The 14,706-nt window shown below is 40.5% G+C and overlaps 1 protein-coding gene across 1 annotated transcript in view; it reads left to right on the top strand.

Moving 5' to 3' along the window:
- Window positions 1–3,295: 3,295 nt before the first annotated feature.
- The window catches only part of MTMR12 (myotubularin related protein 12), a gene marked incomplete at its 5' end in the record, with an annotated part of 41,535 nt that continues 30,124 nt past the window's right edge, over window positions 3,296–14,706 (top strand). The window contains one exon of the mRNA XM_081317494.1: window positions 3,296–3,556. Within this exon, the coding sequence (XP_081173620.1) occupies window positions 3,296–3,556 (261 nt within the window). The remainder of the gene's footprint in view (window positions 3,557–14,706) is intronic.

The raw sequence follows: 14,706 nt of genomic DNA, 5'->3' as shown, positions 1-14,706 counted from the left end.
ATAGGTTCCACTGAATGAAGTAGGGCTTCTCAGTAAATACAAATAAGATTAAGCTTATTTGATTATACATAGATAATTTTTAAAACTTGGATAAGACTTTGTTTTCTTCAAAGAAATCAGGTACAGGATTATCAACATTTGAGAAATAGTGGTGCAAGTATTTACTAAATACATGTGGACTTAACTGTATTGATTACTTTTTTCCCTCTGCTTTAAAAAGAAATAAACAATACATTCAAGATGGGTGTCTTACAAATCTACTGTTTGTTTAATTGCTGAAGAAATTGGTTTACATATGGTGCTAGATCAAAACCAAACAAATTCCTGCATGGCTAGGGCAACACTTGAATCAGCTCTTAAATCTTTTAAAACTTTAAATATCTTTTAAGTCCCAATCAGCATAGCCAGTGATTATGCAAGTTGGAATACAAAATATCTGGGAAGCACCAGATTTCATCAATAATGTATTATGCAATGTTCAAACAGAGTTCTGGAATTGTTTATTTCTACTACAGAACAAACAAAATGTTAGCATGCTTGTTTAACCAAGCAATAATTCAACATTAAGGACATTGTTCCTAAATTCCAGTAAAATTAGAACACAATTTTCACTTGGATCTAACAATCATATCAGTGAAAACCTTTTCTTTGATTAACAATGGTGTGAACTGGCTATCTAGAAGTAGCTGTTTTATTGGTCTTACTAGGTCATTTAATATTTAAGCCATTGAGATCACTACTGCTTTCTTCCAGGAAATACTGCATTTCTATTAAGCTACAGTTGAGACAGTAAGTTACTGGAGTAGAAACCTCAAGCAACCATTTTCCAAGTCCCCAAACTCCTGAATTTTTAAAAAGAGAAAGCTTTCTGCAGATACATTGATAAATGACTTCAACTATTTTAGGGGTCAGAACCAGTGACCCCTTATTCAGACTAAGTTTATAATTACTATTACCATCAGAGCTATTTGCAAATCAATTGTACAAGATCTCAAGAGCACTACTTCTGCCAAGGAATCAGTTATTTCAAGCCTAGAGTTTATTATGCAATAATGAAAAAGCTGCTGGTAAGAACTGTTCTGAATCAATCCATCTGGGCTGTCAGAATTGTTAGGGTATTTCCTTCATGGTCAAGAAAGCTAAAATTTGCTGCAAGATTGCATTTTAAGAGGGTAAGCAGAGAGAGAGAGACAACGGTGGTTGAATTCACTCCCTACCATAGGCCAAAGTGCCATCGTGTTTCTGAAAACTCAGCTTTATGCAGATTCTGAAGAAGCTTCTTGGATGAAAAGTGAAATGTTTTCAAGGGAGAAAAAAAAACAGGAAAGCTTCCCTTTTGGAAAAGCACCTTTGGGACAACCATGACCTGGATGACTGAGAATCCCCACAGACATTCAGATTTTGAAGAAACTCATGACACAGACACAAGCACCAAAAAAGCACCCAGAAATGAAATTAAAAAATAATAAAAAATATTTACTGTAGTGGTTCTGGTGAATCTCCCTGGACATAATCAGTTGGTCTTTAGTGAAATAATTTTTACTGTATTTCAGTCCCAAAGATAAGAATGGTTTCCATGTGTCAGCAATAAATGGGGTGATCATCACTGGTTTAACTTAGCAAAGCAAGTATGCTTTGAACCCTGTTTCCAGGGCAGCATGGTTTGTCCCCACCAATTCCCTGAAGTGCTGCTCATTCCAATGCATGCTCCAGTTTTTAGCCATTTTCATTTCTATTTTACAAACACAAATAAATTGCCAATGCTTCACTTGTATAAAAGGAACAAAATGGTGCTTTTTCTGGTTCTCTATCAGAGTTGCAGGCTAGGAAAAAGTGTTAATCCTGATTTGTTTTTGGCTTAGTCTATTGTATTTGGCTATGGCTCATATATCCTAAATTTATGATTTAGCATGATGCACAAGCCTAACCAATTATGGATAATTAATTAAACTGTGCTTAAGGAAACTATGACTTAGTACAGTATATGAATCGGGCATTTGTGTTATCCATATACGGTAAATAAGGCAGGAGCCATTGACATTGGCCTAGGTACAATACTTGTGTAACTATAATTTCTGAAAATGCCCCCTCAGATAAAGGATATGACAACAATCTAATATGTGTAGGTTATCACAGCCTGGATGACTGCATCTATATCACTCTCCAGAACAGATGCAACGGAACCATCAGACTGAATGGCACCATGTGCTAGTGAAACCTTAAAGGGGAGAGAAACGCAACATGGTTACTTCAGATTAGCCGTTGGTAATCTATTTCAAATAAAGCTACCTTTTGCAATTGACTGAGGGTGATTTGATCAATGACCATATTGTTCAAGTGGTATTCCAGATATTTTGGGATTGCATCCATGGTGCTATTATTTTATCGTATATCCTGGCGAATGACTGCTGTGGTGCTGCAATATTCATAATTTCGGGACATGCTTGTAAACACTAGGGGGCACTAATCGCGTAACAAGTGTTAAGTAAACACTTGTAATTCAGAATTACCTGTGTGTGTATGTACATGCTGTAATCATCATAAATGTGAAAAACAGTCATAAGTCATATTTCAGTGCTGTTGTAACTATGAACAGTCACTAAATGAACTGTTGTAAGTTGAGGGCTGTATTTTTCCTAATAACCTTGTAAGATGATGGGCTGAGAGAGACCCAATGGCCCAGTCACCCAGCTGTGTTTATCTCTTCTATAATAGTTGTGTGTTGCGTGAGTTTCTCAGCATCCTTCATTCTATCGAACCCCTAAGAATATTTTGTTACAAAAATAGTAAATCTTAGAATTCATGCAGAATTCAAAAGATTTTTTTTTAAAAAATGCACTGTGTGAAAAAAGGAATCTCGACTGAGCGTATACTTTTACATTGATAGGTAGTATATATAGTAATTAGTATATAAAAGCAATGCGTGACCACACGACGGGCAATCCATTCAAAGTCCGAACTTCCAGCGGGAGGAGAAAAAAAAAGAAGAAGGAGCCAATGAGGAAGCCGCAGAGGCTTTTGCTTTACTGATTGGACAAAGCAAGTATCAATCCAAGTTCGTTCTTGAGGCTGTGATTGGATTCTCTTCTCGCTCTTCCCAACCCTCCAGGATCTAGAGCTGAAGGGCCCCCCAACCCCTCCCCCCCGCCCCCGTTGGGGCGGTCCGCCGCCTTGATTGAACGCGCGCTGGCCCAATGGCGGCGCTGCCTCCGGGGCCCTTCCTCCAGAAATGGGGAGGATCGGGGAGGGCCCGCGGCGAGGCGCGCGGGAGAGCAGGCAGAGGCCCGTCGCGGCGATGGGAGGGATCAACTACTTCAGACGGAACAGGGCGGCGTTGACGGAGGCGGAGGACGCGGAGTCCTCCTGGGAGGAGCTGCCGACACCGCCGACGACGTTGCCGACGCCCCTGCCCGCCGGCACCGGCTGGAGCAGCAGCAGCAGCAGCAGCAGCGCCGCCGCGGGGGGGACTTCGTGGGGGAAAGCCATGCTGGGCGCCGGGGTGGGCGCGGGGGCTAAGCCGGCCAAGCCCTCCTTCGTCTCCTACATCAGCCCTGAGGTGAGGCGAGGCGAGGCGGCGGCGGGCGCTCCGAAGAGTTCCCGCCAGGCCAGCGGTGGCGGCCTCCTGGAAGGCGGCTGGCTTTCCGGGTTTCCTCTTGTGGCGGCCACGGCTCTTCCGGGCGGTTTGTCGTCCTGTGGAAAAAAAACTTGGGCTTCTTTGTGGGTGAGGGTGCCGTCGTTGCAGCCACGCCCGCCTCCCATCCCTCGTCTAGGAAGAACATTAGTGTCCTTAATTTTTTCCCCCACAATAAATAGTTTGCCTGGTATGCAACGTTTATGGTTAACTGTGTTTATGTTTGGCTGGCTTCCTGTTAGCGGTTGTCAAAACATTTTTTTTCATGCAAAATGCAACAATCGTGAAAGAAATTAGCTCCTTTCTCTACGGTAAAAAGGAACCTAAGATTAGATAATACTGAGACTGCTACATATTGAGCTTAAAAATTTATTCATTGCATCAATCCCATTCCTAATATTGTATCATTAGGATAAGTGTCATGGGCAGTGAAATTGTAAGTGGTGATAATTCTGTAAATGATGTTTCTTTTCTCATTTAGATCATATTGCCTTAGGTCAGGGGTAGTAGGCAACCTCGGCTCTTTTATGACTCATGGACTTCAACTCCCAGGATTCCTGAGCCAGCTATGCTGGCTCAGGAATTCTGGGAGTTGAAGTCCATGAGTCATAAAAGAGCCGAGGTTGCCTACCCCTGCCTTAGGTTGATATAACAACTTCTAGTTCACCTGAAATATGTAGTGATGGTGCATTGATTTGTTTTCTCGGCTATGCAGACTTCAGGTTGCTATTATAAGTTTAGTGTTTCACTGTAGATAAAATATATGACATTTAGAAAACAGGTATAATTTCCTCTTGTGGCGGCCACGGCTCTTCTGGGCGGTTTGTCGTCCTGTGGGGAAAAACTTGGGCTTCTTTGTGGGTTGAGGGTGCCGTCGTTGCAGCCACGCCCGCCTCCCATCCCTCGTCTAGGAAGAACATTAGTGTCCTTAATTTTTTCCACAATAAATAGTTTGCTGGTATGCAACATTTATGGTTAACTGTGTTTATATTTGGCTGGCTTCCTGTTAACAGTTGTCAAAACATTTTTTTTATGCAAAATGCAACCGTCGTGAAAGAAATCAGCTCTTTTCTCTACGGTAAAAAGGAACCTAAGATTAGATAATACTGAGACTGCTACATATTGACCTTAAACATTTATTCATTGCGTCAATCCCATTCCTAATATTGTATCATTAGTTATAAGTATCGTGGGCAGTGAAATTGTAAGTGGTGATAATTCTGTAAATGAGGTTTCTTTTCTCATTTAGATCATATTGCCTTAGGTCAGGGGTAGGCAACCTCGGCTCTTTTATGACTCATGGACTTCAACTCCCAGGATTCCTGAGCCAGCTATGCTGGCTCAGGAATTCTGGGAGTTGAAGTCCATGAGTCATAAAAGAGCCGAGGTTGCCTACCCCTGCCTTAGGTTGATATAACAACTTCTAGTTCACCTGAAATATGTAGTGATGGTGCATTGATTTGTTTTCTCGGCTATGCAGACTTCAGGTTGCTATTATAAGTTTAGTGTTTCACTGTAGATAAAATATATGACATTTAGAAAACAGGTATAATTTCCTCTTGTGGCGGCGATGGCTCTTCCGGGGGTTTGTCGTCCTGTGGGGAAAAACTTGGGCTTCTTTGTGGGCGAGGGTGCCGTTGTTGCAGCCACGCCCGCCTCCCATCCCTAGTCTAGGAAATGATGGCTGGGATCCCTCTTCCTTAGTCAAGGGAGCCTTGGGGGGGGGAGCAGGAAATGGGGGGGCAGGACCCTTAATGAGCATTTTTACTCTTGGCATCCGTGTCCTCTCGGTTTATCAGCCTTCGGGAGGAGAGGGCTTATCCAACTCTCTTGTGTCTGTCTGTGTGTCAAAAGGCTTCTTGGGGTGGGGGGCTCCTGGCGCTGCCAAAATGGAGGAGAAAGGTGCCGTTTTCCGTCTTTCCCTTTTGCTAGTAAGAAAGGCAAAAGAAACGGGGGTGGGGAGGGTAAAACGTGGGAAGAGTTGCATGTGTGAAACGGGATCCTTGTACTCCCCCCCCCCCTTCCCGGGTGCATCTTTGTGAATGAGCGTCAATTGCCCTCTGGAAGCACCTGCTTCCTCAGGAAAAGCATGTGGTTTTTATATAATAATAATAATAATAATAATAATAATAATAATAATAATAATAATAATAATAATAATAATAATGATAATAATGATAATAATAATAAGTTGGAAGGGACCTTGGAGGTCATCTAGTCCAACCCCCTGCTAAGGCAGGAAACCCTATACCATTTCAGGCAAATGGCTGTTCAGTCTCTTCTTAAAAACGTCCAGTGTTGGAGCATTCACCACTTCTGGAGGCAGGTTGTTCCACTGGTTAATTGGTCTAACTGTCAGGAAGTTTCTCCTTAGTTCTAGGTTGCTTCTCTCCTTGACTAGTTTCCATCCGTTGCTTCTTGTCCTGCCTTCAGGTGCCTTGGAGAATAGCTTGACTCCCTCTTCTTTGTGGTAGCCCCTGAGATATTGGAACACTGCTATCATGTCACCCCTCACCCTTCTCTTCATTAAACTACACATACCCAATTCCAGCAACCGTTCCCTACTTTATAATCGGTGTATCGGGGGATGAGCCCATGTTTTAAGTTCAATTTTAAAAGCTAAAGGGGTTTGTCGTCGGGATGCAGCAGAGGAAGAGAGTTTGCCGAGAAAGGAGTAAGGTTTCAGACTGCTTCATTTTCAGCTCTTCAGGAATAAAATCCGTGAAAAGCGATGTCCAGAACTAATAAAATAATACTTGAAGTTATGGAGTTGGGGGAAGTTATTTCTAGTCATAAAGATTTCCCTAAGGCCTTTCCAAAAGGATCTTAAAATGCTTCCATTGTACATCTGTAAGATTGAATATGCTTATGTCTTAGTTAATATTTAAGGTGCTGTAAGACTCACTGTAGTTAGACTAAAAATGAAACTTTGCAGTGCTGTAGAGTAATTGTGCCACATTTAATAGCCTGTATCTTTAGTACGGTTGTGCTAAGTAAGGTCTGTGCCTGCATTTTCCAAAGCACACTTCAGTTAGTTTATTGAGATTTGCTTTAAGCAAGCAAATACAGCCATATTACCTTAAGTATTTTCCTCTGGTTATCTGGTTGTCCTAGTTTACTTTAGATAAAACATCATAGAGTGTCCTAAATACTATTGGAGTCTGCAAACCTGTATGATATATCTTACTCCCCTTGGAGAGACTTTTTTTTCCACTGCAACTTAAATTTATCTGATGAGCTAAAAGGAATATATGTCCCAAAGTATTTTCATTTTTAGATAGTTGCATCATGAAACATCCATTAACACCAAAGTTTTGAAAAGCAAATGTATTACATATTGCTTAACAGATTGGTTCTATATCAATTAAATTTGGGTATTGTAAAAAAAAAAGTGCTTTGGGCATGTTGACATAATGTGCTGATCTGCAGCCCAAGGGAAGCAGTGCCTGACCAGGTCATTGCTTCCTGTTTGTTGTTTTCCTGGGAGTTAAGATTTTGGATCCCCCAGAGATAAGTGAAAATAAACTTTTCTTAAGTTTAGATCCATTGTGTCCCTGTTTCACTTCCTATATATGAGCTGTAGGGTGTCTCTCAGAATATGGAGGACCTGAAAAGATTGTAAGGGGAGTACTTCCTTTTCATAGGCACTTGTTGGGGAGGAGGGGGTGTCCTAAACATCAAGATGGTGGGCATGATTAAAGCAAACTCCTTTTTGCATGTATGCAATGTTTGTGATATGTTTAAAAAAAGGCTATCACTTGCAGGGTTGCACCTGCTTTTTTACACCTCATTCCCTCATGGATACCTTTGAGTAGCTTCCTGATCCATATTGTAGAACTGGTCTGGACAAAAGAGGGAGCTCATATTACAAAAGTAAACTTGTTTTAAACTTTGGGTTAAAAACTAGATAATAAATTGTAGTTCAACTGTGGCTTGAACCAGCATCCAAGTCTAGATGTGTCATATCCATTTAATATGTAGATTAGCAGATTGCATGAAAATTGCAACAGAACTATCATTTAGCCAAAATGGTAGTTAGCTTTGAGACCACCTTATTGCTTTCAAGTGCATTTGTTAAAATGAAAAGCCATTTAATCAGATATTAGTGGAAATATACCTTTCTACATTTGATGTTTGCCATTTTTATATGATATCTGTTTAATCCTTTATTTTCGTTCTTGGTTGTACTAAAAATGAAGGATGTTGGAAACATCATGTATTCAAAGAATACATCCCAATATTTCTAACCAATGGTGAAATGTAATTTGTCACAGAGGTAGATTGTCAGCATATGGCCAGAATATGAACAAAGGCTGGTATAATGAATGTTGCTTGGATGATCTAGTCCACAGGTCTGCAACCCGCAGCTCCAGAGCCGCATGTGGCTCTTTCAGCCGTCTCCTGCGGCTCCCAGTCCTCTGCTATGTGTAGTCCAAAAAAAAAGTGGGACTAAAAAAGTTCAACCAATCAATTCAAATATGCAGGGTAGGTGCATATCTCGCCTTGGCTCCACTCTTCAGTCAAACCCTGTTGTGCTCATGCACGCATGTATGCACATGCGCACATTTTTTGCGGCTCCCAGTTTTTCCTTTTGTGAGGGAACCGGTTCCGAGTGGCCCTTTCACTGTTTCAGGTTGCTGACCCCTGATCTAGTCACTGTATGCAGGATATAAATAATGACATTGGTGGTGCTCACATGACACTCCCATAATTAAATATACCATAGTTTACTCAAGTCAGTTTTTTGGATTTGTGTGACTCACTGAACCATAAGCTAACCGTATATTGCAGCATTCAGGCAACATGAAGTTGGCTACTTTATGTTGAGTGTATTGTAATATGAACACTTTTTTGTGTACTTTTTCATACAGGTTTCTATCCTTTGGTTAGAAATAAAGTAATTGCAGGATCATTAGCAAATTATTTTTTGTGGGAACAATTAGTACAGATAGAATTGCTTTGTCTGGATTTTGGCCATGGGCTTCTAGTTAGCTTAAGATGCTGACTGGTAGGAAGGAAGCTGGAATATAATGGGATACACATGGAAGATAAGTATCTGTCAATAAGCTTGTAAGAATTAGGATATTGTATTATTTGGAGTAAAGGAAGAAGCCATTCAAAGTAGAGAATCCTGAATTTAATGGAACTCAAAATGGGTTTCTTCCTTTATACCTTTTTGATTAATGCTTGAAGAGAAAATTGCAACTGTGTTCAGAATGTTCTGATTTGAGTTGGTAGTGGTGTAGCTAGGAGGATTTATGGTTAGTAGCTTAGTGATAACTGAGACTGTGCACATACAGGGAGCATCCTGTTGTGGACAGTTGAAATAGCGTTAAACTGATTCTGAACGACTTAAATCCTAGATATAACAAATGGAACAAGTTATATTTGAAGATGGACAATGTTAATGAGACGGAGGGACCCTTGGTGTTCTCTGAGCTTGGTTATTTTCATGCAGTTTCATTAACCAGCTAGGTAACATCTTCAATTCTAGAAGAGAATGGGGTTTGCTCTCTATTTTTATATACACTAAGTTGCCTTGTGAGTGTTGGTGGGGGTGACATTTTCTCCTTGGTAAGTTGCTTGATTGGGCTGTTCACTGTTTGTCTGATGTTAATCCAAGTGTTAATCTTTACTTGTTTGGGTATAATAACTGGCCAGGAAGTATTCTGATCTTTTTGCTTCCTTTTTAGCTTTTTTATTGTCTCTTTTGAATGGTATGCAAATATTTATGTGCCTGTTAATGGTGACCTGTCAGTCCCAAGCTTTTCTAGATTCTCACAGATTTCTAGTTGATACTATGGTTAAATCTGTCTATGTGTTATGAAATTAAGGGGTTTTCATCATGTCTTCTGACAGTTATGCTCTGCTAGTCTTCTACTTTTCTGTCTTTTTTAAAAAAAAATCACTTTACAGTATTAAATTTCAAAAAGAGATAAAATGCAAAGTAACAAAAATAGAGGGATTAGGAAGGGGGGGGGAAATAAAAAAAAAAAAAGAAGCCAAAAAGTTACAAAAATATTTCTGCTATTATTGTGCTTGTCTATATAGTACCGTAACTGTTTCTTAATAAAAGAAAGATACTTGAACTTGCCCTTCAGGCCAGTTCCATACTGGTTATACTTGTTTTTTAGTTTCATGATTCATGCCCTCCTAGAGACAGACATTGAATAAGTTGAACAATCTGATTTTCATATATAAAATATTATAATGTAATACTCAAATTGTCTAAATCAGGGGTGTCAAACTCAATTTCATTGAGGGCCGCATCAGCATTGCGGTTGCCCTCGGGGGGCCGGGTGGGTATGGCCTGGGTGGGCGTGGCCTACTGGGTGGGCGTGGCTAGAGTGCGTATGGCCTACTGGGTGGGCGTGGCCAGCTCTACATCGTTCGCATCAAGGGTGCCTATGGGGGCCTGGGCAGGAGTGGGACAGATCTGAGGGTCTCTGGCAGAAGGAGGGTCTCTGGGCCAGGGCCAAGGCAGTGGGGGCCGTTCCCTCACTGTTTCCAGGATGGCTTCGCGGGCCGCATGAAACCACTTCACGGGCCGGATCCGGCCCCCGGGCCTTGTGTTTGACATGTCTGGTCTAAATTCTTAGCATCAACATTATATTCATTAATGTGAGCAAAACTATGCTTGAGGAAAAAATTGGGGTATGAAAGTTAAAGTGACTCTTATTGAGGATTATGTTTGCTCCAGTATACTATGAAATTGTGAAACTTCAAATAATAATGTCTATGCAGTTTTTCTCAGTTTTTTTTAACAGCAATTTAATGAGAAGGTCAGAATGAGAGAAGGACTGGCTTAATTAAGATCACCTAAATGTCACTGCTTAACAGAAAAGAAATCACAGTCAGCATAGTTAATGTAGACTTGGGGCATTTTTTTCAAAAGTAACTTGGATTATTGCATTCAGTAATTCTCGAGCTCACATTTCAGTTAAGCAATCTGAAACTACATTTAAACTGATGTTCTTTTATTTGGTGAAATTCTTGGAAACTAGTGTTGGACTCAATTTAACCTATCCCTTAGTAGAGAGGCCCCCAACCTTTTGGGTACCAGAGACCGGTTCCATGGAGAAAGATTTTTCCGTGGATCGGAGTGCGTGGTTTTGTGTGCTGCCTGCATCCCACGGATGGCGCTTTGTTTGTGCGGACCAGTTGTTGGCATGCCGCGGCCCAGTACCAGTCCACGGACTGGGGGTTGGGGACCCCTGCCTTAGGTTAAATCAGGGGTCTGCAGCCTATTTGGAACCAGGCTGCACAAGCGATGGACGCTTACGTGGGAAGTTCTACTTGCCTGAGTGGTGGGCACATGCACCCGCCCCTTGTGTAAATGGAGCTGCCCAAGTACACCCGCCTGCTTGCACAGAACCCATCCCCTCTCCCACCCCATACCGGGTCGCAAAGCCGGAAAGGTTGGAGACTCCTGGGTTAAACAACTGGGGATGGTTTGTAGGTTTTTTAACTGATGTAAAATGAATGATAACACTAGATTTTCAGGATTTCAGGACACCTTTATCTAATTTTTAAGACTAAATGATGAGTACTTTAGCATTTATCATAGTTTGCCATTTTTGATAAATGTTTAGGCAGTCCATATGCATTATTTTCTTAATTCTCCCATTACTGTAGTCCCTTGAAGGAACTATGAGATATAGCAAAAAAGATTATTCTTATTAGAGAAAAACAATTTAATTTTAGATTTAGTGTGTTGGCTAAGTGGTATTTGTTTATTTTTTGCCTAAGAACTAGCTCTGTAGTAATATAAAGGAAAGCATTGGTTTCCATTTTGGTTACTAGTATTTTGCCTATATGTGTGTTTGGTTTTTTTGGGTATTTTCCTCATTCATTTTGGATACTAAAGTGATAAAATTAAAAAGCTTTGGGGAGTTTGTATTTTTCTCTGGAAAAATATTAAGAACATTAGTGTCCTTAATTTTTTTCACAATAAATAGTTTGCTGGTATGCAACATTTATGGTTAACTGTGTTTATATTTGGCTGGCTTCCTGTTAACAGTTGTCAAAACATTTTTTATGCAAAATGCAACAATCATGAAAGAAATTAGCTCCTTTCTCTAAGGTAAAAAGGAACATAAGATTAGATAATACTGAGAATGCTACATATTGACCTTAAACATTTATTCATTGCATAAATCCAATTCCTAATATTGTATCATTAGTATAAGTATAATGGGCAGTGAAATTGTAAGTGGTGATAATTCTGTAAATGATGTTTCTTTTCTCATTTAGATCATATTGCCTTAGGTTGATTATAACAACTTCTAGTTCACCTGAAATATGTAGTGATGGTGCATTGATTTGTTTTCTCAGCTATGCAGACTTCAGGTTGCTATTATAAGTTTAGTGTTTCACTGTAGATAAAATATATGACAATTAGAAAACAGGTATAATTGAAAAGGAAGAAATGGAAGATTCAGCATGTACTTTTTGGGCTTTTTTTAAAAAAAAGTGAAGATTGAAACAAAGTAGTAAATGTTTTCCTTTTATTAAACTACATGGTAATGATGTAGGAATGTAGTTCCATTGATGGTATTAATATTATAGTGGGATAGAGTTCTGGTTATTTGAATTTCTTTGTTGCTATTCTTAGCTTAAAACATAGGTACATCTATATACAAAGAGCATATTTTTTGTTCATTGCATATTTCAGCACATTGCATATTTCAGTACCAAACAATTTGCTGTCCAGCATTGTTTCAACTTACCAATACTGAGCTGTTTTGGCAATAGCTCTCTTCACCCTGTTTTTCCTGGGAACTTTTAATGCAGGAATTAAACACTAAATATTGCTTTAAATAGGGGTTCTGTATATCACAAACCTGAGCTTATTTGACAAGGGTCATATCCCCATTTTGTGGGTATATAGTGTTTTAGATGTTTAAAACCAGCACCTTGAATTGGATCCACTGATAATTGCTGGAACAACCACAAATCCCAAGCACAATTACATTGCATATTATGTATAGCAAGTAGCAAGTTGGTACCCTTGTACTCGCATTGTTGTCTTTCCCAGTCAGAATTGTCTTTTTCTGTGCTTTAAACCTGTAAAGGGATGCTTCAAGATCCTCACCTATGTAAAGTAAAAGGCGTAGGAGCCCAAATACTTGGTAGTAGCTACCATGCTGCAGACCTCATTGATCAAGCAATTAATGCTGGTGAGGTCCAAGAGAAGAACCTTTTCTGCTATGACTCCCACCCTCTGGAACATTGGGAGGTGGGATCTGCCCCAACTCTCTTGGTCTTCCTGAAAACCTGGCTCTGCAAATTGGCTTGGGTCTCTGATGAAGGCATTCCATGCTAGAGGTGTTTTGTGGACTAAGAAGATCCCACCTCCACCCCGTTTGTATATTGGTTCCTTGTTTACCCAGTTTTTTTGTTAACTTTGAATGTTCAGTGTTTAATGTTTTAACATTTAACATTTATTGTTTTATAGTTTTCCCTTCATGATGATATAAGCTTCCCAGAGTCACTTGACAGTGAGATGGGTGGTGCATAAATTTAATAAATTTTTGCAAAGATATTAAGACTATCTTGCTTGAACTGACATTTGGTCTGGGTGATGGATCTGGAATGAAATTATAATGTAGAAGTGGGTTGTTGTTGTTTTCTTTAACCACCCTGAGTCATTTGAAGAATGCTGAATGGACTATTTAGAGATTTATATTAGAATTACAGAAATATCACTGTAAACATAAAGGTTTTGACTAAAGTCTCTGATTGCTTGGGGGATGCAAGCCAGTTTCAGGAAGCTTGCACCACCATGTCCAGATAGAGCAGGAGCTTTGTGGATTGGGCTCCTGCTTTGTGGCTGGGATTGCTGGGATTTCTTAAATCCATTCTCCTCTTCCATTTTAATTCCTTTAGATAGTATTAATTCCGGTATGGCTGCCAGCGCCTCTGCCAAGAAGGCAGGATGATAAAGGTGGGTGGTTAGCTGCCAGAGGGGCACTATGAGTGCTGACATGTCCTCAGTTGTCTACCTTGCTGCAAGAAAAGCCATCATCTAGGCAGGAGCAGTGCTGCTTTGTTATTGAAATCATTCCTGCAAGAGAACAAAAGAAAGAGAACAAAAGCTGGAGTTAGGGAGGGATGTGTGGTGGCCTTCTGGACAACATCTGCTGATTGCTATGGCATTGTGCAGGACCGATGTCAACAGCATCAATAAATTGCTAGGTAAGTTGAGAATAGAAAATGAAATTGCAGAAAAAGAAAAATATCAACTTTTTCAGATGAGATCTGAAAAGCAAATACAAGAACTAGCAAACTAAACTATTGGAATGATTCAGATCGTTTTACTTGGGGAGTGGAAGGTTTGATGCTGTGAATATTAGGGCTCTGCAAAGCAACCAATAGGGGTCTTTAGAAAAGAGGTTGGTGGAAGCGAAAAGCCCATAAAGTGCCTAGTAAACCACATCATCCAGGTCGGGGGGGTGTCCCCAACCCCTGGTCCGTGGACCGGTACTGGGCCTCGGCATGCCAGCAGCCAGTCCTCACAAACAAGCAGTGCCATCCATGGGATGCAGGCAGCACACAAAACCACACGCTCTCCAGTCCGTGGAAAAACTTTTCTCCATGGAACAGGTCCCTGGTGCCCAAAAGATTAGGGACCTCTGCTCCAGGTGATTTAGCCCAGGGCTTTGTGTCCAGTCTGGCTGGGATTTGCAGATAAAGTCCCCTATTGCATTTCTATGGAAGAAGTGGGGAACAGTAGCTTGGAATGGTTGCTGGTGGCTGTGTGAGCCTGCCTCCCTCCTGGCCGGCCACCTGAAGCAAAGGGGAACTGGTTGGAATCAACTAAAATTCTAAAATATGTATTTTTGTTGGCTTTTCCCACTTAATTTGTAGGGAGTCAAATCAATAATTTGTCAGTCTGATGACATAGAAATTTTAATATTTTGATTGTCAGGATTTCTCTCAAGTCTGCAATCGGAGGTCTTTCCTACCGGTAGTATTAAGCCATCAGATAAAGTAGAAAACAATCAAACTTGGGGCTTTCAGCATGTAAGACACATTTTCAGACGTTAGAAATCCTTAATTTACACTGTTCCTTT

Source organism: Vipera berus (genome assembly GCF_964194415.1).
Source record: "Vipera berus genome assembly, chromosome: 2".
NCBI lineage: Eukaryota > Metazoa > Chordata > Lepidosauria > Squamata > Viperidae > Vipera > Vipera berus.
Note: the sequence above shows the minus strand (reverse complement) of the source record. Positions and strands in the feature narration are given on the sequence as shown.